The sequence below is a fragment of the Pipra filicauda genome, unplaced genomic scaffold (genome assembly GCF_003945595.2).
Source record: "Pipra filicauda isolate LSUMZ 115617 unplaced genomic scaffold, ASM394559v2 scaffold269_size1075953_pilon, whole genome shotgun sequence".
NCBI classification, from domain to species: domain Eukaryota; kingdom Metazoa; phylum Chordata; class Aves; order Passeriformes; family Pipridae; genus Pipra; species Pipra filicauda.
Window position 1 is genome coordinate 963,893 of NW_024104386.1, and position 23,407 is coordinate 987,299.

Here is a 23,407-nt window from a genome sequence, read left to right on the forward strand (position 1 = left end):
AATATATAAATATAATTTATATATTTATGGTTTCGTATATTTTTATATTATTTATATATATAAATAATATATAAAAGTTATATATAACGCACATATATTTACATATATTTATATTTTATTGTATATTTTATACTATATATTCTATAATATATAATGTATATTTTATATATATTCTATAATATATATTATTTATATTTTATATTTTATATTTCCTATTTTATATTTTATATTTCCTATTTTATATTTTACATTTTATATTTTATATATTTTATGTATTATTTTTATTTTTCTACATAATATATAAAAATTATTTATATATTTATGGTTTCGTATATTTCTATATTATTTCTATATTTAAATAGTATATAAAAGTTATATATAATGCACATATATTTATATATTTATATTTTATTGTATATTTTATACTATATATTATAGAATATATATTATGTATATTTTATATATATTCTATAATACATATTATTTATATTTTATATATATTCTACAATATATATTATTTATATTTTACATATATTTATATTTTATGTAGATATATTTATATGGATGTATTTCATATTTTTATAACATATATATTTGTATTGATATATTTTATATTTATATAATATCTATTATATTAATATCTCTTTTTATACTTTACATAAATATATTTATATGTTTTATATTTATATAATATATAAAATATATTCGTGTTACATATCACTGCATTAATAATTAATGTATTTTAAATTGGAAATTAATTTGCTAGTTAATACATTAATTAATAATGTGGTAATGCAATTGTGTTATATTTAACATACTATATAATATATGATTATAATATATATATAATATATTATATATAATATATATTATATGATATAATATAGTGTATATATACACTAATATACATGTGTGTGTGTGTGTATATATACATGTATACATATACATGCACATATATATAAATACACTGTATACAAATATATATAAATATATTTAATATATATATATATAAATACACTGCTACAAAAAGAATGAACATAATTTAAGTAGATAACAAAATCCAGAGACAATGGAAATGGCAAACAGAGCCATTTTCATCTTTTTCAAGGAAATCAACATACTAGTTATTATATTAATATGATAGTTATAATATAGTTCAATTGCTGGGGAGTGTAGCCCATCATCAGGCAAGTATTATTACAGTCTTGAGACTAGGAAAAAAGAGAGAGCAGAGTGCTAAATTCCAACCAAATTAAAAAAAAGATACACACAAACCCCCAAAAACACTAAAGCTGCCCCGCAACGTACATTTATTTAAGTCATCCAAGTTAAACTTAAAAATAAGTTGTTCACCCTGAACAACAAAAGGACATTGAAAGCGCTGCTAAAATACACTGTGAGCGCCACACAGCACATAACCTCCCCCAAATATTAAGTTTATTCCACACAGCTTTTCTGACACGGAAATAAATAGGAAATTAGGTCACCTCTCCCTAAAAATTTCAGTCTTTGTTTGCTTTATTGTTATCCCCCCTCCAGTTCCTCTCCACAGAGCTGTGATGACATTCCCAGACTGCCACTGTCCTCCTTCAGCTGCCTGGAGGAAGCAAAATTTGAGAATAAAAACATAAATAAACACGAGACATGAAGCTTTTATATCTATTTCCCATTTTTTTTTTCCCCTCAAAAAACTGGAAAGAACAAAAAATCTCAAGCAGGGATTAAAGAAAAAAAAAAAAAAAAAAAAAAAAAAAAAAGAAAAAGAAAGCCCAAACATTTCCAGTGTTCTGGCAGCACAGCACTAAAGTACAAACTCTTATTTTAGTGATAGGAGTAGACAGCAAAATTCCAGGACAGAGGGAACGAGAGGAAATCCAGACACAAATCCACAAAAAGAATTTAGGCATGAATTATTTCCACTAGTTTGAGAACAGCGTGTTACAGAAAAAAAAAAAACCAAGACAGCCTATTCTGAAGGGCTCACAGTCCACCCAAAAGCAAAATGCCACTCAGGGAAAGGATGGGGAAAATAGTTTAAATTAAAAATGTAGCATTTTTCTGTGTTTCCATCCAGCAGAAACTGTGCTCCCAGCAATATTAAGTGACTAGAAAGAGTAGGAGCTACACCCTCCTCTCAAAATAACATGCAAAATGCCCCCAGCGCTTGTGCAGAGTGTGGTTTCAGTAGGAACTGCTGCGAAAAGGGGATGAAAGCTGCCAAATTTTCCAGCTCTGAAAACGCTGGAGAACTCGAGTCTCCTGGAAAAGCAGGATCACCACAGGCTGTGAGGAATAAATCAGATTTGTGACTCTCATCCGCGCAGTATTTGGACACTCCCCGAGGACCTCAAAGGTTTTGGCAATGCGTTAACAGCAGGAAAACACACCCAAAATATTAATATTAAGCAAATATTATTATTGGGCACATGTTAATATTCGTGAGGGCGTTTTAGAGTTGCTGACTTCAAGTAATGCAGCGTGAAGGTGATCACACAGAACCTCCTGGCTACAGCAGTGTGAAACCTTGTGAGTAATTATATCTTTAATATTGGATTCCAGTCATTTTAATAACTCAGTAGAACATACATTTTATGTTATATATGTCATACAGGTTTTACATATGTTTTATTTATTTTATATATTACATATATATGTTATGTATATTACATATGTATATGTTATGTATATTACATATGTATATGTTATGTATATTACATATATAAAATACATAGCACATAATAATATATCTAAATATAATAATATACAAAACATATATATCATTATATATATGTTTTTCTATATTCTATTTATACAGTTATGTATTATATATGTATTGTGTACGTATTATGTTATGTATATATGTATTATATGTTATACATGCATTATATATATTTATGTTATGTATATATGTTGCATATGAATTATATATGTTATATATTATAGATGTATTATATGTTACATATGTATTACATATATGTTATGTATATGTTACACATGTATTATATATATTATGTTATATATTACATATGTATTATATATATTATAGTATATATTGTATATGTATTATATGCTATATATGATAGATAGATAGATAGATAGATAGATAGATAGATAGATAGATAGATAGATTAGATAGATAGATATTACAGAGTAAACTGATGAAGTATGAGCAGTCATTCTCCTGGACTCTTCACCACACCAAAACAAATTTTGGGGATTTTTTACTATGACAGGATATATAAAAAACGTGACAAGGAAGGAAGAACTGCTACTAGAAAAATTTAAAAATGCAGGGGAAAAAAAAAAAAAAGATGAAATTTTCTTTTTTCCGTAACCAGACATTTCAATGTATTTCCCTCCACAACCGCTCTTTCCCTCAAGAAAACACCACTTTTTGGGGGGCGTCCACACCGCCCACAGATCCCTCTCGGCGCACACGCGAGAGGCCAAGTGGAAGAGCCGGACAGCGTCGTACTTTCGCAGAGAGGTCCTTTATTTCTTTATTTCTGCTCCTCCGGCGGCCACAGCGCTTCCCTTCCCCTCACGTTTTCCCGCCTCCCGCCATGAGGGAGCGGCGCGAGGCCACTCCCCCCCCCCCCCCCCCAACGTCCCCGCGCAACTTTTCCCGCGCCCCGGCCCAGGCGGGAACGCAACGGCGGCCGGTGGGAGAAACCACTGCGAGGGGGACATGGGGGGGGGGAAGGAGGGCAAGGAGGACGGGAAGGAACCATCGTGAGGCGGGACGGGGGGGGGGAGAAACTGAGGCAATGGAGGGGAGGGGGAAACTGAGGCAGCGAGGGGGAAAAGCAGGGGAAAAAGGGGATGGGGAAGGAGCTCCCCTCAGTTTCTCCTCAGGAAGCAGGGCGGATGCTTTCCAGCTGTGTTTAATGTGAAGCACCAGGTTAACCTGCCAGCACCCCTTCGGTGCGTCCCTTGCTGAGGGAACGGTTCCTCACTGGACGGGAGGTTGTCCAGGGATGTGGTGGAGTCACCGTCCCTGGAAGTGTCCAAAAAACTTGTGGATATGGTGCTTGAGGACACGGCGTGGTGGTGGATTAATGCTGGGTTAATGGCTGGACTCCCTGATCTTGGAGGGCTTTTCCAGCCTTAATGATTCCAGGGCTGTCAGGGATGGAAAAGCCCCTGCAAAATCAACTCTGCAGCTTCCAGCCCAAGCTCACCCGGCTAAAACCATCAATGAGAGAGCAGGATGTGAGGGAGAATAAAAAAAAAAAATAAGGATAGCATGGATTGGGGCTGCCCCCTTCCCATTTCTGCCACATCCCTTCTCCAGAATCCACCTGATACCTTTTTATTTCAGTACCACCTTATTTTGTGTCTGACCTTCCGTACCTGCAGCCTGCAGCTGTTGGCAACAAGAAAAGCCTCTAAAATACGTTAAGAGGACAAAAGGAACGTGTGTCTAAGGCAGGAAAAAATTCAGGGCTTCCCCAAACAGAGGAGTTTATTCAGTGTTTACTCAGGCTCTGCTCACACCAGGACAATAAAACTATTCTGTGGAAACTTTGCACAATGGGTGGCAGAGAGGAAAAGCTGCTTCTGGCAAAGCAGCATCAACGGGCAGCACAGCCTCGCCTTTGTGGCACTTAGAGGATCCAGTTTCATTTATTTTTTTCCAGCAGAAAGACTCTGTTAACAATCCCAAACCTGACCAACAGCCTAAGGCGCTTTTCTTGTCAGCAAGCAACCTGAAAAAGTATTTGTCCTGTTGTGTGTCTTCAGCCCAGGCAAATAAAAGGCACCATCTCTTCTCCTTCAGATAAATCACTTTTAAATTAGATACGATAATTAACAAGATATTCCACAGACTCACTTTACAGCAACCATAGAGTTTTAATCAATATGAGCATTTTTCACAAATTCCTTTCACAGTAACGCTGAAACAGCAGCAGAATGTGCTTTGGACGGGTTTTGTTAAAAATATTCATGCAAGAGGTTGTGGTTTTTGGGGTTTTTTTTTGGTCAAAATGGGAGGGGACCTGGGCACCTCTCTCATCACGCCCTTGTGTAATGGATTTATTGTAATACAAAAATAGAAAGGGCTCCTATAAATCACTGCAGGTTGACAGGGATAGGAGGCACGGAGCCGGTTGGCTTTGGAAGCAAAGAGGAACATGCTGACTGCAGGAGCAGGGAAAATTGGGAAGGCAGAAGAGTGTTGGGGGCCAGAAAAAAAGTGAAGCAAAGAAATGCCAACTTAAAATCAAGGTCTGAAATGTGAAAGTACAAGGCATTCCTCTTCCTGAACACAATTCCAGCGGTGGGGAGAAACACCCACACAATCAGCGAGTTTAAGAAGCTCAATGCAAGGAGTAATTTGCAGTAAAAACTTTTAGCCTGAGAATACGTAAGAGCAGCATGATCTCCACTCAAAAAAAAAAAAACAAAAAAAAACAAACAAAAATCATCATAATACCACAAAATGGTTATTCTGAACTGAAACATTCAGTGCGTGGAACAGGGAATCTCCTGCTCCCATTGCTCACTTCAGTGGGAACACGCCCCACATCCTACACGGAGCACAGTCTGATGGAGGGTCAGACTCAAAATCCATCCAACAACACGTGGCAACCCCTAAATAAACAGGGATTACCCTCAGGAAAAAGTGCACTTCCCTGTGTATCTCTCTCCACAACACCCAGTGGACGATCCGACCTCACAGCTTTGGGTTCCCGATTTGAGGGGACCCAGTTTGAGTTCAGTCCCGATTTGAGGCCTCCTGTGACACCCCTCCATCAAACACCACAAACACCAGCCGAAGGCCAAACTTCTCCCACAGAATAAGATCCTCCAGAAGGCAACTGGTGGCTCCTCACCTATTTAGCAGCACTTTTCGGCCACCACTCGGGCGTGTTTGCGCTGAGCTTCACTTTATCCCCTCCCACATCGATGCAGAGCGGCTCGTTTACGTGAGCCAACCTCAGCAGAGCTATCCCGAGGTCACCTCCTCCCGCCCGGAACTTCCCGGCCGGCTTTCCCGACTCGGTGAGGATCTCGGCACCCTCGGGAATGCCGTCTTTGGGAAGCGGAGCTGAGAAGGAGACGGGGAGCAGGCGCTTGCGGATGACGCCCATGTGGTGTGTCCTGGCCGTCAGCTCCTGCCCGATGTAACAGCCCTTGGTGAAGCTGATGCCGTTCATGTAGGCCAGGTTGGACTCCAGAGGGAGGGCGACTCCAGGAGGGAGATCCTTCACACCTTCAGGAATTCCTGGGAAAAGAGTAAAGCCAAGAGGTAAATACTCCTCCATAAGGCTTGTGCCCCAAGTGCCTTAAATTGTTTGAGTCATTAGCAACTTATTTTCCAAAACCAGATGGACTCTGATTTAAGCACAGAACCATCACCTTTCACTCCGCCAATTAATTTAATCCACCATCAGCCTGGACACCATAAAATCAAAGGCACTGGGACTCCCAGCAGCGAGTTTCCTCTCAAATCAAACATCTTCCCCTTGGCCTCTGAGTTAACTCAGCAAAAACACCCACGAATTTTTAGGAAGGTAAGTCTGGGTGTTCCCTTTTCCTTCCTTAGCAACGAGCAAAACACACTGCCTGTGTGTAACCCCAAAATAACCAAAATTGCTCAAACCACAGAAGCTTCTAAGAAAATGACTAATCCTGGTTTTCTTTCAGCATTCCTGACCAATCCCCATCATCTGAGTAACAGAAAACCCAAATATTACTTCTGCCACCAGAGAGAATTCTAAGCACCAGAGAACTTTTTTACTCAAAGCAGCAACTAATACCTTTATTTATTAACAAATTAAACACATTACTTATTCCTGTCTTATCTCAGCACACGGACTCCCAAAATCCAGAGCCACAGAGTGCAAAACAGGACTCGGCTTTACCTTGCTTATACCTGTGCCTGTGGTAATCCTGAACGTCTCCAACTTCACTCCCAGGGATAATCTCCGACAGATTTGCTCCTTTCTTTGTGATCAGTCTCCAGCCCATGACCTCTGCCCTGGGGTCAGGAGTCAAGAGCACAGCCTGGCCTGCACATTTCGGGAGGGAGCTGGAGGCATCTCCAGCCTGTTCCCCAGGGATGACAGCCCACAGGGAGAGGTCAGGGCAGGGGGAGATGTCAACTTTCCTGCGGATCTTGTACAGTTTCAGGTGTTTCTGGAAGGGCTCCAGGACGTTGCTGTCGCACTCCAGCAGGATGTGAGGCTCCTCTCCCGCGCTCCCGTGGAGCCTAAAAAAAGTAACACCTGCAAGGTCAGGAAAACAAACCCCCACAGCAGCGGGAGCCAAAACGCTTTGTCTGGATCCTGGTGCGAATCCAGAAGTCTGGGCAGTTTCATGGAAGGCTGCTGGCACGCATGGAGCAGGAAATACCTGATGTTTTCCAGCCTTCGGTTGTACTCTTTCCCAGCAAACACTGCCCTCAGCTCTCCCAGGGACAGGAACAGGGTGTGAGGAATCCTCCACCCCTTCCCTAAAGTGAGGGGAATTTCAGCAGGGGGAGAAGCCACGTTCAGCTGTGCCTTCCACTGGCACAGAATCCCAGAATGGTTTGGGTAGGAAGGGGCAATAAAGATGATCCAGTTCCACTTCCCATCATTACTTTTGACTGCATTGACTGGAGAATGTTTCCAAGTATCGTAGAATCCTAGAACAGTTTGGGTTGGAAGGGGCCTTAATGATCATCCAGTCCCACCCCCATGCCATGGGCAGGGACACCTTCCACTAGCCCAGGTTGCTCCAAGCCCCATCCAACCTGGCCTTGGACAATTCCAGGGATGGGGCAGCCACAGCTTCTCTGGGAAATCCATTCCAGTCCCTCCCCACTCTCATACCCAAGAATTTCTTCCTAATATCTCATCCAAATCTCTCCTCAGTCACTTTGAAATCATTCTCCCCTTGTCCTGTCCCTCCATCCCTTGTCCCCAGTCCATCTCCAGCTCTCCTGGAGCCACTTTAGGCCCTGCAAGGGCTCAGCTCTCCCTGGATCCATCTCTTCTCCAGGTGGACCCCCCCAGCTCTCCCAGCCTGGCTCCAGAGCAGAGGGGCTCCAGCCCTCCGAGCATCCCCGTGGCCTCCTCTGGACCTGCTCCAGCAGCTTCTCCTGTGTCTGGGTGGCCCCAGACCTGGATGCAGCTTTCCATACTCCATGTGGGCAGTCCATATCCCCAGGTGGTATCCCCACGGCCATCACACTTCCCTGCCGGGGCAACCCGCAGAGGCTGCAGCAAGTCAGTAAAACCACTCTGAATAACCGCTTTACTGCGCTTCTCTTTATAAATATAAGCCAGCAACGCCGCGTGTCTGGCACGGGCGGTAACAGGAACCAGGAACCACGCCCGTGCCTGGATTAGTCTCCTCTCCCCCCGCCGCCCCACAATGGTCTCGCCCAGCTCTTCCCCCCCCGCGGCCCCACATGGTCTCACCTGTACAGGATGACGTCATACAGGCAGCGGCCCTGTACGTTCAGCGCGTGCGCGTACAGCGCGGAGGGGGCCCCGTCCGCCGCCGCCGCCAGCTGCGTGACGTCATTGGTGAGCAGCCCCTGCAGGAACACGGCGGCCTCGGCCCCGCGCACGCCCAGCAGCGCCCGGCCCGGCGGGAAGCAGGCGGCGGCCGCGTCCCGCCGGCCCCGGCACAGGCGGCGCAGCCCCGGCGCCGTTACCGCCCTCACCAACATGGCGGCACCGTCAGAGGGTCCCGCCGCCGCCGCCCGCCGCCGCCGCCGCCATCTTGTGTGTGTCCCGGGGGAGGGCGACACCTGCCGGCGGGATGGGGGTCGCACCGCTGGTCACGCCCCCGCCCACAAATACCACGCCCCCTCCCTGCTCTCTCCCCTCGCAAGGGCTCGGCCGTTTGGCCACGCCCCCATCTCGATGGCCACGCCCCCTCCATTACACTCAACCACCTCTCTGGCCACGCCCCTCCAATGGCCACGCCCCTCCCGGCTCAGTCTCCTCCTAGAGCCACGCCCCCTCTCCCATGGCCACGCCCCCCGGACGATCCCGATCGGGAGCGGGCGACCAACGGGATCCTGAGGATGGAATTTGGGGACCCCCTCCCGCTGCTCCCCGGTTCCCCGGCTATGGAGGGAGCGAGGGGAACACCTAAATCGCTCGCACCTCCCGCGGTTTGGTTGTGGGAGTGCCCGAGGGCTGCCCAGCCCGGCTGCTCCCCCTTAGTCCTTACAGAATCACAGATCATTAAGGTTGGAAAAGACGCCTGAGATCATCGAGTCCAACTTGTGACCGATCACCACCCTGTCAGCCAGACCACAGGACTGAGTACCATGCCCAATGTTTCCTTAAACACCTTCACTCCTTCCCCTGCCGAGCCTAAAATCCCCTAAAAGCCACATGGACCCATTCTCTTCCAGGGACATTTTGGCTAACCTGCTGGAAAACTCCAAAGGTCCCTGTTTTCCACTGTTTTAATTCTCCCCTACTTCTGTTTCTGCAGGACCCACCAACTGCCCCCCTCCTCCTTTAACACTCTTGGAAAAACTTGTCAGCAGCTCTGTCTTAGAGTAAATTTTAATGTTTAGCAGTGGGAATTCTACTAAGCATTGCACTGAAATAAACCCATGGAATTATGGAATAATTGGGTTAGAAGGGACCTTTAAAGGTTATTTAGCCTAAGCCCCTAGCAACAAGCAAGGACACCTTCAATCCCTCAGGTTGTTCAGAGCCCCAGCCCAACCTGACCTGGGATGTTTCCAGGGATGGGAAATCCCTGGTTAAAATCCTGCTGTTAAAATCACGGAGCTGAAGGTGCTGTTTTGCTTCCTTCTTGAATATTCCCTGGCACTCTGGGAAGTGGAGTCTCAAGGGCCCGGATAGCCCCGGGTTTGGCTGCAGCTCTTTCTGCTGGAATTCCTCCCACAGTCCAAGGAATAGCCGTGAGTCACCCCTGTCATTTGCAATTCCCGTTCTGCAGTGGCTGCAGTTGGGTTTCAGGCCATCCAGCCCCTCCTGCTGCTCCCACCAGCAATGAGCAGCTCTGCAGGGAGCGGGGTGGTCACCTGGCCCTGAATGACCCTGCTAAAACCACCAGGACCGGTGCCAAGCCCCTAAAACCCACGGATCCCAAAACCCTGAGCGGAGGGACCCGTTTTCCAGGAGCTGGGGATGCAGAGAGTGTTCCTCCAGCTGGCCCTGGGGCGGGACTGGACTCTCCCTGCATGTCCTGGGTGTGATAACCTTATCACACACCCCTGTGTGTGTGGGACAGATCAGCTCCTGGTGGTGCCAGGAGGTACAGAGTGTTCCATTTGGGGCTGGCCCTGCTTGGAGGTGACACTTGTCAGGCACAGGCAGAGCAGGTGGGGAAATAAAGACTGGCACAGATGTGATTTGAGGTGACCTTGGCACGTGGACGAGCTCTGCCCTCCCCCTGGCACGTGTTGGGTGTCAGAAACGGGGCTGAGGAAACCTCAGCCTGGCCTGAAACCATCCGGAGATGCAGGGAGCTGGTGCCCAGCGGGGTTTTCTCCTCTCCCTGGAAGTGGGAATGTGCCAGGAGCAAGAGCTGTGTTTGCCTTTTAGAGGCCCAGGAGAAGGGGAAAACTCACATATCTGGAAGCACAGCTGGGCTGAAACTCCAGAGTCCAACGTGGACTCACAGCTGGATCCAGCTTTGGCTCTTCTTTGCCGGTGCCACATCCCTGCTGCACCCACCAAGTCACGGGGACCAGCGGTGGCCACTCCATGGGAAGCCCTTGGCCATCTCCATGCATTCCCATGCTGCTTCCCAACCATCACACAGGTTGTATCAAACCCCACATAGATATTTGCAAAGGCAGTAAGTTAAATAAAATCAAAAATGGAAAAGAATCAGGCGGCCGGTTCAAGCCTTCATTTGCTTTTCCCTCTCCCATACTTTTATTCACTTTTCTCTGGGTTTTCTTTTCTTTTATCACAGAGTTATGCAGTCAGTAAAGTCATATTTAAACATTTCAGTGTCAGAAACTACAGCTCTGCCAGTTTAGTGCATTAAATGAGCTCAGGGGATTGTTTGAGACAAGTCATGGCATGGTTGAGACCTGCAAAGCCCTTGGGAGGTTTGTGCCAGCCCTCACTGAATGAGTGTCTGTCCTCACTAAAATCAGGGGACCTGAAACCTTGTCGGAGGGACAACTCAGCTCCCAGAGCTTCTATCACATGAATTTCTACTGGAAGGTGGGGAATTCTAGTGGAAAGTGTCCCTCCCCATGGCAGGTGGTTTATAATGAGATGATCTTTAAGATCCCTTCCAACTCAAACCATCCTGGGATTCTGTGATAATTCAGCAGACACTTGGTGATTCTTCCCCATCACTCCTGCTGTTTGGATGAACTTACACTGACTTTAAACCCCACTGGCACAGCTGGAACCATCTCCAGCGGGATCAAATCCTCCTGCCTTTCCTCATGGGAACAGTATTGCCCTTGGCTGATGCTCTCCCACAGGATTAGTACTGTGGCACTGAATAATGCCCTCTCCCTCTCTGGAATCTGTGTTTGGAGCAGAGGCTGGATCTGTGCTTCATTTCACTCTGAAATGTTTTTGTAAGCTGGATCCCATCAGCTGTGCCCAAGAAGTGCCTGTTCTCCCCACGGATTCCAAGTGGGCCTTGGGAACCAGATCCATGCAGGCATCTCGTGGTGCTGGAGATCAGTCTCTCCTCTGTGCCTAAGGCTCTCCACGACACAGAATCACAGAACATTCTGGATTGGAAGGGACCCATGGAAGCTACAACTCCCTCTTATCCATGAATCTGCCTCCACATCAGCCTGATGGATCATCCCCCACCAGCCTTGTCATTCCTGAAGGTGTTTTTGGAAGGAGAGCCGGTGGCACAGGGTGACAAGGCACAGCATCCCTGGCTAAGCTCTATCCCAAAGGGAAAATCCCCCCTTGGTGGAACACCTCTCATCCAGGCAGGTGTGTTGGGGCAACTTGGAAATCCTCACAGATAAGAGGATGGTGCCAAGGGACAGAGACTCTCTCTCTGTTCCTCACCAGCCCCTGGGCAGTGGCACAAGCTCCTGGCAGTCCCTTGTTCCATCAGCTTTCCACTCTCTGCTCTCCCACTGCCCAAAACCCTGTGGCAGCAGGACAGCCTGAGGCTCCCACTTGTGAGGGCTCATCCTTGGCATTTATTTACTCGTCCACAACTCCTCCACCAGCAGAAATCAAGGGATAACCACTGCATTAATCCTGGTATAATAAACTCATTTTCTCCAGCTTTTTCTTGGGGTGTTGAGCACAAACCCTCATCCCCAAACCCACGTGAGCTAATTATTCATCCCAAACCCTATTTAATAAATATTCCCCAAGCTGTGCTCTGGGAGGTCAATCACAGGCAGCCAGCAGGACACGGGGCTGTGGTGAACCATGGCAGCACTTCTGGCTCTGGGACAATATCCCACAGTCCTGGAGAGGGAAACATGGATTGTGGCTGGCCTGGGCAATGCAAAGACCAGTGATTATAGAGGGAAATTGCAAGGACAACAGGCAGGATGTAGGAATAAAGCAGGAATAAAGTGGCAGCTGAGTTTGCAGGGAGTGAGACAAAGGGGCTGTTCTGAAGGGAGGGTTGGTCTTTTCTCCCAGGTAACAAGTGATAGGATAAGAGGGAATGGCCTCAAGTTGCACCAGGGGAGGTTTAGGTTGGATATTAGGGAAAATCTCGTCACTGAAAGGGTGGTCAGGCATTGGATCAGGCTGCCCAGGGAAGTGGTGGAACCACCATCCCTGGAAATGTTTAAAAAACATGTGGATGTGGTGCCTGGGGACATGGTTTAGTGGTGGATCTGGCAGTGCTGGGTTAGTGGTTGAAATCAGTGATCTTAGAGGGCTTTTCCAGCCCTAATGATTCCATGTTAATGGGATTGAGGATGAAGGTAACCTTGTTGTTGGCATTTCCCTGGTTTGGAGGACACCTTGTTCTTTAGCAAAGGTCTCCTTTATTTGTGGCGTTTTAGCCTAAAATGCTTCTGACTATTGACCCCCCCCCCGTGGGCCTGTCAGAGGATCCTGCTCTCAGAATCACAGAATGGTTTGGCTTGGAAGGGGCTTTAGAGATCATCCAGTTCCAACCCCCTGCCATGGGCAGGGACACTTTTCCCTACACCAGATTTCTCCATGCCTCATCCAGCCTGGCCTTGGCTCTTCTCTCCCTTGGTGGAACCACATCCTGCTCACACCAAAGAATTTGTCAACACAGCTCAAATTCCAGAGAAACAGGAACAAAAACAGGAAGAAAATGCATGTTTGTGTCCGGAAATTTTTTTCCTGAAGACTTTTTGGACAGGGGTTGCGCGTGGACGTGCCCGTGATTTAACGGGAAGAGCAAAGACCGAGCCTGTGTGGAAAGTCAGGCTCTCTCACAAGTGCTTTCCCATCGTTTGCTCAGCCTGAATCATCAGTTTCTCCCAGATTCTCCCAAGTTTTCTTGCTTTTGGGAGCGCAGGCTTCCCTCAGCAGTTTGAGCTCCGTGCCTGAAGGAACTGCAGGCAGTGATTCATCAGGGAGACAACGCATCCCAAACAACTAGAAGGTCAACTGCTTCTTAAGGCAAAACTATTTTGCAATGATTTATAGCCATATCGGGGGAAAAAAAGAGCTCCTCCATGGCTAAAACAGGCAAATAATGGATTGAGAACAACTTCTTCCCAGCACTCGAGAGCCCTGCTCAAGGAAACATCACACGCTTTACATAATGTAACAAAATGTAAGTTTTATTCCATATTATTAGTAATGGATGTGGAACAACCAGTTGAAGAGCTGGACTGATGTCTCCTTCTCCTTTGACCAGTGTTTAATATTCTAACTACAGTCCAAGATGTAATAACATTTACACTGAAAAATACTTACAGATTCAACCTCATACTCCAAAAGTTTCTAGTACAAATACAGTTAGTACATAATAATAATAATAAAAAAAAATAACAACAACAACAATAAAAATAACAATCCCAGACGCTTTGTAACAGCACAGACTGGTTATGGCCTTGAGTTAAGTTCAAGTATTTCCCAGTGGAATGCAATGCAAGCAAGAAGGTAATCTGGCTTTTACTTGGGACATTCCTGGCCCTGAATGGTAAGAAGAGAAATATAAGTGTGGGCACTTCATCTGACCAAGTTTAGCAAGAGAGTCAACATTTACAATTAGTTCAGCTGCAGAGCCAAACCTGCCTCGTGTGTGAACAACACTGCAAACTGTAAAAAAGGAAAGCAAAGCATTAATTGTACTATTGGCATTTCTTCCATGGCTGATGCTCTGTGGTTTAACTGAAATTCCTTGAGCTGCTGGTTGGGTTTGGAATGATTCTGATGGGGATTTTGCTCGTGGTTATGCATATTTTCCTGTCTGTCCTTTTCCTTCCCCAGCTGACACGATAAAAGTTGCTCCTCCCCCAAAAGAAGTCATTCCTGCAGAGTCATTAATGCCTTCGTGGCAGTGACTCAGTGGGAAGAGGCAATATCCTAAAGGATTTAGAGGTCACTGAGTGGAGGAGGAAGGGGGAAAGTGAGCAACGCAGTATACAGAGTAATAAAAATAATAATAATAATAATAATCTTTTCTGTTTCTAGGGCTGTCTGACTTGTGCTGGCTCAGATGGGATCTGGGAGAACTGGGATCCCTCCTCCCCAGGCTCAGAGGAGCCAGTGGTGCCCTCCAGGCTGGCTGGGACCTGTAGGAAACTCTGCATCTCTCCCAGACAGCTCATGACACAGGAGCACTCCTGCTGGGAATGTGCCCTCGTGCTTCAATCCCTGCCAAAACACTTGGAAAACACGGGAAAGCAGTGTTGGAAGGGATGTTATGCAGGGAAGCACCTCGGGGCTGGCAGATGAGCGGGGCTGGCTGGAGGGAGGGTGCAGGGAATGGGTACCCTGTGTCCCTAAGCAAGGGGGGTGTATTGATCACCCAACAGTCTGCCCTGGCTCTGGCACTCATCAATACTGCAATTATTGACTCTGCCCATGGAAAACTGCGTGTGAGTGTTCAGTGTGCTGGTGACACCAGCAGGGAGGGGGCTGTGAACCCGCTGCAGGACCCACAGGTCACCCAGAACCCCAGGACTGTGGTGGGACAGTAAAAAAAGCAGTTTGAAGGAGGGCAGGAGGGTCCCAAAAGTACAACCACATCTGGAGAGGGGAGCAATCCCCATGCCTGCAGAGGATGGGGTTTTGGGGAGGACCAGGGTGGCAGAGGGATGCGTGGAGAGGAGAGGGAAGGTGGCCCCAGGACTGGCACTGCCACACCACTGGGAAGATGTGGAATGGCTGCTGTTGGTTCAAAGACACCAGGGAAAACCACACTAGAAAAACAGCCCTTGGAGAAAGGCTGATGAGGCTGGAATTGTTTGGCTTAAAGCAGATTTGAGGATGGAAACAATCTTCAAACACCCAAAATATGCAGATGTTAAAAGCATGAGACATTCTCCATTGCTGAGGGGAGGAGACACCAGGGGTTGCAGTGACGAGGGTTCATGTTACCCATTAAGGAGTCATTTGATGGTGGCAAGTTGGCAAGAAGATCCATGGTCCTTTTCTAACCCTGCTGCTCCAAGTGTCTCTGAACCTGCAGCCACAAAGCCCTGGAATCTCCTCCCATCAGGCACTGACCCCCTGTATCACTGAGGCAGGTAAACCTGCCCTGTAAGAGTGGGTTTGATGAGTTGATCAGGTCTCTGTGACCAGGTTTGGGGTTTTTTGGCTTAAAATCTGTGCCCTGCTTTCCCCACAGTGAGACATTTGCCAGGATTGTTTCCTGAAGGAAGAGCAAGGGATGCACATTCCCATCCCTTGGTGACTCAGTGGTGAACCTGCAGGTCAGCAGGAGCTGAGGGGAACATCTGAGTCACTGGGAAATGCTCAGGTCACATCTGGGGCTCAGGGAGATGTCACTGGTATGGGCAGGACAAATCCAAAATCCAGATTCCTGCACAGGGCAGCACTTCCCAGCGTTGTGTGGGAAGGACGAGTTTACCCAGGGCTGCTCATCCAAAAGGAATCAGAAGAACCCAGGCAGCATCCAACCATGGATCTCCTCAGAGCTTCCATCATTCCTTTGGGATCGTGACTTTAAATACACACTGCTTCCCATGGGACACAGGGCTGGGAATAAAAGAGAAGTCACACTGATGTGGAGGACAACCTTGTGCCCTGGAATGACTAGGGAGAGATTTCCACCCAGGAGCACCTCTCTCTCCTTCCCAGCAGCCTGGGCTGTGGACGTGCAGGCATTTAGGACAGGGGACAGCAGCCCTGTCAGCATCCAGCCTCTCCTGCTCTGCCCAGCACACCCCCAGCCAGGAGAGAACACAAGGACAAACAGCACAGTTGGATATGTTTGTCTCCCCACCACCGTGGTGTGACCTTTCTGAGCCTTTCCTGCAAAATTCCCAGCAGAAAGGGATGGACGTGTGCTACTGCCATGGCTGGGGGGATGTGCTGATCCTCCTTCTCGATGCATTTTGGAGGGGAAGATCTCCAGCAGCGAGAGCAAACAGCATTCCAGGCATTTTACCAATGCCTTCAGCAGGACCAGGAACAAGCCTGGAAGTCTTCCCCAGGCTGTTACACAAAGCCACACTGACTATTTGCAGCTGGATACCTTGTAGGGTGTTTCTTTGCTTCCTTTTTAATTCCACTTTTTGTTCTCTAAAGGCATAGAGCAGCTCAGCTGAGGTTCCCAGGAGATGAAGGGCATATCCAAATTTTCTGCCTGTTCCCCAGAACGGCCAAAGGGCCTGGACACAACAGGCATCCTCAAGGCTTTCAGGGACTGATCTCAAGGACATGATAGTGATGCCCAGGAAGAAATCCTGTAAATCCAATGGAGAAAAAAGTACTGGTCCAGGGACCCGGATGTGACTTTGGGTGGCTGGCACAGCCCTGAGGGAGCAGCTCAGCACAGGGACAGTGCTGTGTTAGGGAGGATTGACTTCTTTTGTGTTAGGCTTGATCTTGAAGGCTCTGCCTATTTGGGTTCTCCATGGTGAGGAATCAGCCATGGGATTATTGGGAGTTTGTGAGAGCATCTGCCAAACCACAGGTATCTTGGGAACATCTCAGAGATCAGACTCTCTCTGGTAGAGTTGGGCAGCTCCAGCCTCTGCCACTTGGCAGGAGATGCTCCCTGTGCTCTCAGTGATGAGCTTTTCTTTCTGTAGGGGAAAAAAGCCACAGCCCCAGAGCTGTGCAGGAGACGTGGGATGAAACCACCCTGACAAAGCACATCTCAGCACCAGGAGGAGCCTTGGAGCTCAGCAGCTTTCAACATGCCCCCAGAGTACTGCAAGTGCAGAAAAACCACCCTAAAAACAAGCCAAGCTGAAAAAAACGCCCCATAAACTGAGGAAAAACTTCTGCTGCCATCCTGGTCCTGTCCCCACCGAAGCCAGATCTCCTGCAAAGCCCCTCAAGGAAGTGTGGGAAAGCTCCCCATGGCCCAGGTGAGGCTGGAGGCTGAAAGCCCAACAATTGCTCCAGGATGAGATCAGCCCCAGCCCTGGAGCAGCTGGGTTTTCCCAGGGGAGGTGGAAGGCTGTAAAATGACCAGAGGGTTGATATTACATTTACATATATCTCTCTATGTCTATTCACACACACACATGTTCATATGTGTCTGTATATATACGTACAGGTACACACACACACACCATAGACACACTATGCATAGATCTGCCTTCTGCCACTATTTATAAGGGTTTGATTCATCAGAAAAACAAACTTACCACCAGAGATCTTCCTTGATTCATCAAAAAAACCCCAGATTTGCCAACTGAGATCTTCCTTGATTAATCAGAAAAACCAAATTTGCCGACCTCTACTTAAACTCAGCAAATAAAGAAGCCTAAACCCTCTACGCTTTTTGTTTTCCTGGTTGCATAAAGGCACTTTCTGATGATGTGAAGCAGCAGTTTGTTAAAAAAAACCTCTGTAACTGCAAGGATTCCCATCACATCTGTAGCAAGGGCTACACAGGCACCAGTAGGATGCAGTGTCACTGCTCGCTCCTGCTCCGGAGGGTTGGAGCAGATCTGCTTTTTGCTTCGATGCAGAGGAATAAAAGATGAAACCTTCAGTGCTGGGCTGTTCTTAGGGCTCTCTGAGTGAGACAGTCGCCGTGTTCCCGCCCCATAACCTGATGTGGGTGCCAGCCCCTGGCTTGCAGCATCCAACAACAACGTCTTCATGATGCCCTGCAAGAGCACCCGCCAATCCAGGCAGGACGCCGTGTCGTGAAGGTCCGTGCAATATGTCAGTTGTCCTCATATCAGGGGATCGGAAATTAATTCGATTAAGGGTATTTAGTAATTAAATGCCACCTGACCTGCAGCCCTCAAGCCTTGTCGTGCAGGAGGGCGGCTGCTCGTGCCAGCCTGACCTCCCTCCTGAGCCACCAGCAGCTCCACGTCCCACCACAGCGCATTGTCCGTCCCTGCTGGGGGCTCCGGTGGTGGCCGAAGGGGTGGGAGGTGCAGGGGGGTTGCTGTTACTCACTGGAGGTTCCCAGCTGGAGAACACGTTGGAAACAGGGAAGAAATGTCTTTTGTTAACACCTTGGAAGACAGCACTAAACTGGTCTGAAATTCCTTCTCTCTCTCTCGACTTCCACACAAAAACTGTGCCTGTGCCCAGCGAAACGAACGCAAGGTAACGCCAAAAACCAGAGACAAACCAAAATAAACCCCCCCACTTATGCTGCCCCCTCACCTCTTCCACAAAGTTATATCCACACAGACGTCTTCCCATCCTTACTGCTGGAGCTCCCCTTCTCCAAGGAGGCCTTGGGTTTAGCACCTTGTTTCTCCTGGGCGGTGTTGGCCCTGTTCTGCTCCACCACCGTGCCCCCCGAGGCGGGACTGCTGGTCCTGGAGGGCTGGGTGTTGGCCTGGGTGCTGCTGTAGCTCTGGAACGCGATGTCCAACTGCTCCTGGGCCACCCGCAGGTGCTTGTGAAGGGTGGACAAATCCGCCGGGAGGTTCTCGTCCGGGCTGGTGCACTGCTGCTCCTGGGCCACGTTGGCCAAGTTCTGCTCGTGGGCCATCAGGCTGTTGGGGATCTTGGTGGACTTCTCCGACTTCACCACCAGGTTGTACTCGGGGGGGCAGGAGATGTTCTTTGGGTAGGCGTAGTTGTAGGGCGGCTGCCTGAAGCTGTTGATTTTCCGGTTGCGGATGGCGTCGCGGATGGTCCCGAAGCCCAGGTGGAACATCTCACACATGTTCAGCAGCAGGCACAGGCAGCTCACCACGTACATCACCAGGAGGAAGATGGTCTTCTCCGTCGGCCGGGACACAAAGCAGTCCACGGTGTGAGGGCAGGGCACCCTGTTGCAGACGTAATACGCCTCCACCTCAAAGCCGTAGAGCAAATACTGCCCTATCAAAAAGCAAACCTCGAAGGAAGCCCTGGTGAGCAGCTGGAAGACGTAGATCTTCATCAGTCCCTCCTGCTGGATGCGCCTCCTCCCGTCGTGCTTCTGCGGCTCCTTGCACTTGGGCTTGGCTTTGGCCTTCTCGTGCTCCGCCGCGTCGTCCGAGATCATGGGCTCCTCCTCGTCGGCCTCCATCGCGTCCTCCATGTTGCGCACGGCCTGCCAGTTCAGGGCAAACTGCTTCTTCTTCTTGAACCCCTTGAACTTCTTCTCCTCCTCGGCCGAGCGGGCGATCCTGTGGATGGCGTAGCCCAGGTACATGACGGAAGGGGTGGAGATCACGATGATCTGGAAGACCCAGAACCGGACGTGCGACAGCGGCGCGAAGGCGTCGTAGCAGACGTTGTCGCAGCCCGGCTGCTTCGTGTTGCAGGTGAACTTGCTCTGCTCATCGGAGTAGATGGACTCGCCCCCCACCGCGGTCAGGACGATGCGGAACACGATGAGCACGGTGAGCCAGACCTTCCCCACGAAGGTGGAGTGATTGTGAATCTCTTCTAGCAGGCGGGTGAGGAAGCTCCAGCTCATGTTGGTCATAAGGGCTACTCAGTTATAACCTGCAGGAAAAGGGGGGGGGGGGGGAATAAAAATCACAGTTTTGTGAGGTCACATCTTGTGTCAGCCACGGGGCGGCCAGAAGGAGCAGGGCAGGGATTGTCCCCCTCCTGTACTGGGCACTGCTGAGGCCACACCTCAAATCCTGGGGGCAGTTTTGGGCCCCTCATGACAAGAAAGACATGGAGGGGCTGGAGCGTGTGCAGGGAAGGGAATGGAGCTGGGAAGGGGCTGGAGCACCAGGAGCAGCTGAGGGAGCTGGGGGGGCTCAGCCTGGAGAAAAGGAGGCTCAGGGGGGACCTTCTCCCTCCCTACAACTCCCTGAGAGGAGCGGGGAGCAAGATGGGGGTCGGGCTCTTCTCCCAGATAACAAGTGGAAAGGACAAGAGGAAACTGCCTCAGTTTGCACCAGGGGCAGTGTTCCACTCCAGATTTTAAGCCATAAGCTGCCCAGAGAGGTTACATTTTATTAAAGACTTTTTAAAAGGCCCTTTGGTTTCCTATAACCTCAAATTAGCCTCTGGACAAAGAGTCACACGCTCTTCTCCAAGGGAAGTTCTTTTAATTTAGTGAGAAAAAACCAAGATATTTTGGCAAAAGGTTTTACAGGAGGAAAATACAACCAAGAAAGAAATATTTCTTTTCCAACCTAAATGATTCTGTGGGATAAACTCACTCGCACAACATGGGTTCAAGGGCCTGAGCTGAAAGCAGGAGCAGAGGGTGCTGCCCATATCACAGAGACTTGCACTGCTGCAATACCCTTCATTAGCAAACCCAGAAAAATGCAAAGAATCAGTGAAAGAATGGGAATATTTATGTTTACAGGCCGATGGCCCTTTTAAGTCCCTTTTGAAAAAACAAAACAAAACAAAACTTTAATCAAATGCAGATTGTTTCAAAAATAAACCTTGAAAAAGCTTTCAAGAGAAACCCGTGTATTTATTAGAAGACCTGGACAGCTGGGGAGGAAGAGCTTGTAATAACCATTCTGTGTTTAGCTTAACTTGCAGTGGGACCTCAGCCCAAGCTCCTTGGGTGACTCCAGGCATCACTAAAGACAGGAGGCTTTTTACTGCTTGACTGGCACAGCCCTGACAGATGCCTGGAGGTGAGAGTGACAGGGAAAATATCACAGACCTAGAGAGCACTGGAAGGAGAAAAGAGAGAGAGAAGAGAGAGGGAAGAGAAGGGGCTGTTGTCCATGTGTGGAAAGAGTGTTGACATCAAACCTAACCCTCCATGCTGGGTGAGCATGGCTGAGTGAGGATGAAGATCTAAGGTGGGGAAACGATCACAGAACCACAGAATCCTATAATTTTTTGGATTGGAAGGGATTTTAAAGATCATGTAGTTCCAAGCCCCTGCCCTGGGCAGGGACACCTTCAACTAGACCAGGTTGCTCCAAGCCCCGTCCACCCTGGCTTGATGATGCCACGAGACAAGAGCAAGGTCCCAACTTGGCTTTGCACCACTGGAGACACAAAATTATGGGGTTTCCATGGTCCAAATCCAGGCTTTGATCCCGCTGCCTGTGCCAGGCACAGCGTGGGAGCAGCCACAGGCACAGCCCCACACGGGAGCGGGAAGGGAAACGTGCCTTGCTCTGTTCTCCACACCAAGCCTTCCTGGAATGTGGCTTTGCTTTAGGACAGGAGCCAAGCAGGGCTGGTTTGCCCCAGGAGGCAGCACCGTCCCAGCCTCGAGATGCAGCGAAATTCCTGTGCTGTCGAGGGCTCTCGAGAGCAGCAGATGGAATTTTCTAACCCTGCTATTTCCAGATCAAACGAATCCCCTGCGAACCCAAACCCCCGAGTCTTCACACGCCGGGCCGGGCCTGTGGGAGCTCTGCAGATGGTGTTGTTCCTGTCCTGCAGCTGGAGAAACTGAGGCAGGGAGAACTTCTGGGTAATAAGCAAGGAGAAAGGTTGGGGAAGTTCTCCTCTCTGCCCTCAACTTGCCTGGTGAAGAACAACAGCCCCCAAAGCTGCCGGGACCAGAATCCCCACCTCCTGCCCCAAAAGTGATGCCTTGGACCCAACGGTCAGCATAGAAACACTGTGCAGGTGAATGTGGAAAGCAACCCCCGTGGAGATATTTAATGAGGAATTTGGGTTTATTCGGGGGGGGGGGTGAAATGGGAAAAAATATCCCCTTTGAGTGCCTCTTTTTGCTTCTTTGCAGTGGGTACATCCTGAAGTGTCTTTAACCTTTCCCTTGTTGTGTTCACATGCAAATATGGGTGAAATGGGGCATTTGTAGGATTAATCCAGGCACTCAGCCAGGCTCCAGCTGACTGGGGGGCTGGGAAGGGAAGACCCTGCTGGGTGTGGGACAGCCGGGTCTGCCCGAGGCTTGAGGACACATCAGCTTCACCTGCTCAGCCCCCACCAGCTCCCACTTGCATCCCCAAATAACTGCAAGCCCCAAATTGTCCCTAAAGATGCACTTCTAATGTCCTGTAGAGCAGTTCATTCAAAATTCAGGGCTCACCTAAAGGGTTTCCGAGGTTTACACCGAGGATAATTTACCATTTGGGGACTGTTACTCACAGACACGATTCTCAAAGCTCCAACTCACCTCCCAGCAGCTGTTTGATGGGGCTGGGAGGGTCTGACCGACGTAGTGATGGCTTTTGGAGTAAATATTCAAGTTTTGAACTGGTTGTTAGCAAAGCACCCGCTGTCTCCTCTGGGAGACACTGTTTTAGAAAGGAGACCCTGACAGCTCCCAAACCTCCTGAGCCAAGGAAAAGGAAAGAAATTGGTAGATAACACAAGTGGAGGGTTGTTACTTTGGGAAGAACATCTCTGGCCACCAGCCACCAGCTCGAGGTGCTGGTCCTGCCCACTGACACTGCAGCTCAGCCCTCTGTGCACATCTGGATCTGCAGGAACATCTGCAGGAAGCAGCCACGAGCTGTTCCTGTGCCCCTGGGACCCCTCTGCGTGGGATCACACCTGGATGTCACACTCCTGTGTGCCCACCCACCCTCCTGGCATCGGATCTGAGAGCAGGAGCTGAAGAAAACAAGTTAAAACCCCTCCTACAATCAGTTCAGTTGAACTTCCAGTGCTTTTTATGGCTCACTGGCTACAAAGACCACACTAAGAGATTCCGACGCCTTTAATTGCTCGAGTGGGGGTTAGTGCACCGTGATAATCTGGGATCAATCATATGGCAAACAAGCTTCCAAGGAAAGATTTGTTCTCAGTGCTGATGGATAGGATGCTACCAGGAAAAAGACTGTCTTTTCTCTTCACAGTGCCAACCAGAAAAGCACAGAAAATGGATTTTTACATCTTTCCACGAGATCTAATTCCTTCATGCAGCGGGGAAAGTTACACAGTCTGGGGAAAAAACCCCAAACCTGTGTGGATCTGCAGCAGGTAGATGGATTGGATTAGGTGATTCATGAAGCTCATTATCTACC

At 48.3% G+C, this 23,407-nt stretch overlaps 2 protein-coding genes and 1 long non-coding RNA gene across 7 annotated transcripts in view; 1 reads left to right on the forward strand and 2 right to left on the reverse strand.

Annotated features, from left to right (window-relative positions):
• Positions 1-1,775: 1,775 nt before the first annotated feature.
• LOC120323472 lies at positions 1,776-7,564 on the forward strand. Its single transcript, XR_005563940.1, has 3 exons — positions 1,776-2,526; positions 3,382-3,487; positions 6,652-7,564. It is a non-coding gene; the product is annotated as an uncharacterized LOC120323472 (long non-coding RNA).
• Positions 4,776-8,756, reverse strand: IBA57 (iron-sulfur cluster assembly factor IBA57). Of its 3 annotated transcripts, none has more exons than XM_027743365.2 (3): positions 8,412-8,756; positions 6,870-7,216; positions 4,776-6,229 (listed from the first exon to the last, which is right to left on the reverse strand). In XM_027743365.2, the coding sequence occupies exons 1-3, from the start codon at positions 8,663-8,665 to the stop codon at positions 5,838-5,840; spliced, it is 993 nt and encodes a 330-aa protein (XP_027599166.1). In that variant the 5' UTR covers positions 8,666-8,756; the 3' UTR covers positions 4,776-5,837. The 3 variants fall into 3 exon arrangements, with proteins under 3 accessions (XP_027599166.1, XP_039238355.1, XP_039238356.1); XM_039382421.1 differs by lacking the exon at positions 8,412-8,756 and adding an exon at positions 8,112-8,291; XM_039382422.1 differs by lacking the exon at positions 8,412-8,756 and adding an exon at positions 8,072-8,289.
• Positions 8,757-13,684: 4,928 nt separating this feature from the next.
• GJC2 (gap junction protein gamma 2) overlaps positions 13,685-23,407 on the reverse strand; it is a 37,538-nt gene continuing 27,815 nt past the window's right edge. For all 3 annotated transcript variants that reach the window (XM_027743362.2, XM_027743363.2, XM_027743364.2), the window contains one exon: positions 13,685-19,976. In XM_027743362.2, the coding sequence (XP_027599163.1) occupies positions 18,709-19,956 (1,248 nt within the window). In that variant the 5' untranslated portion in view covers positions 19,957-19,976 and the 3' untranslated portion in view covers positions 13,685-18,708. The remainder of the gene's footprint in view (positions 19,977-23,407) is intronic.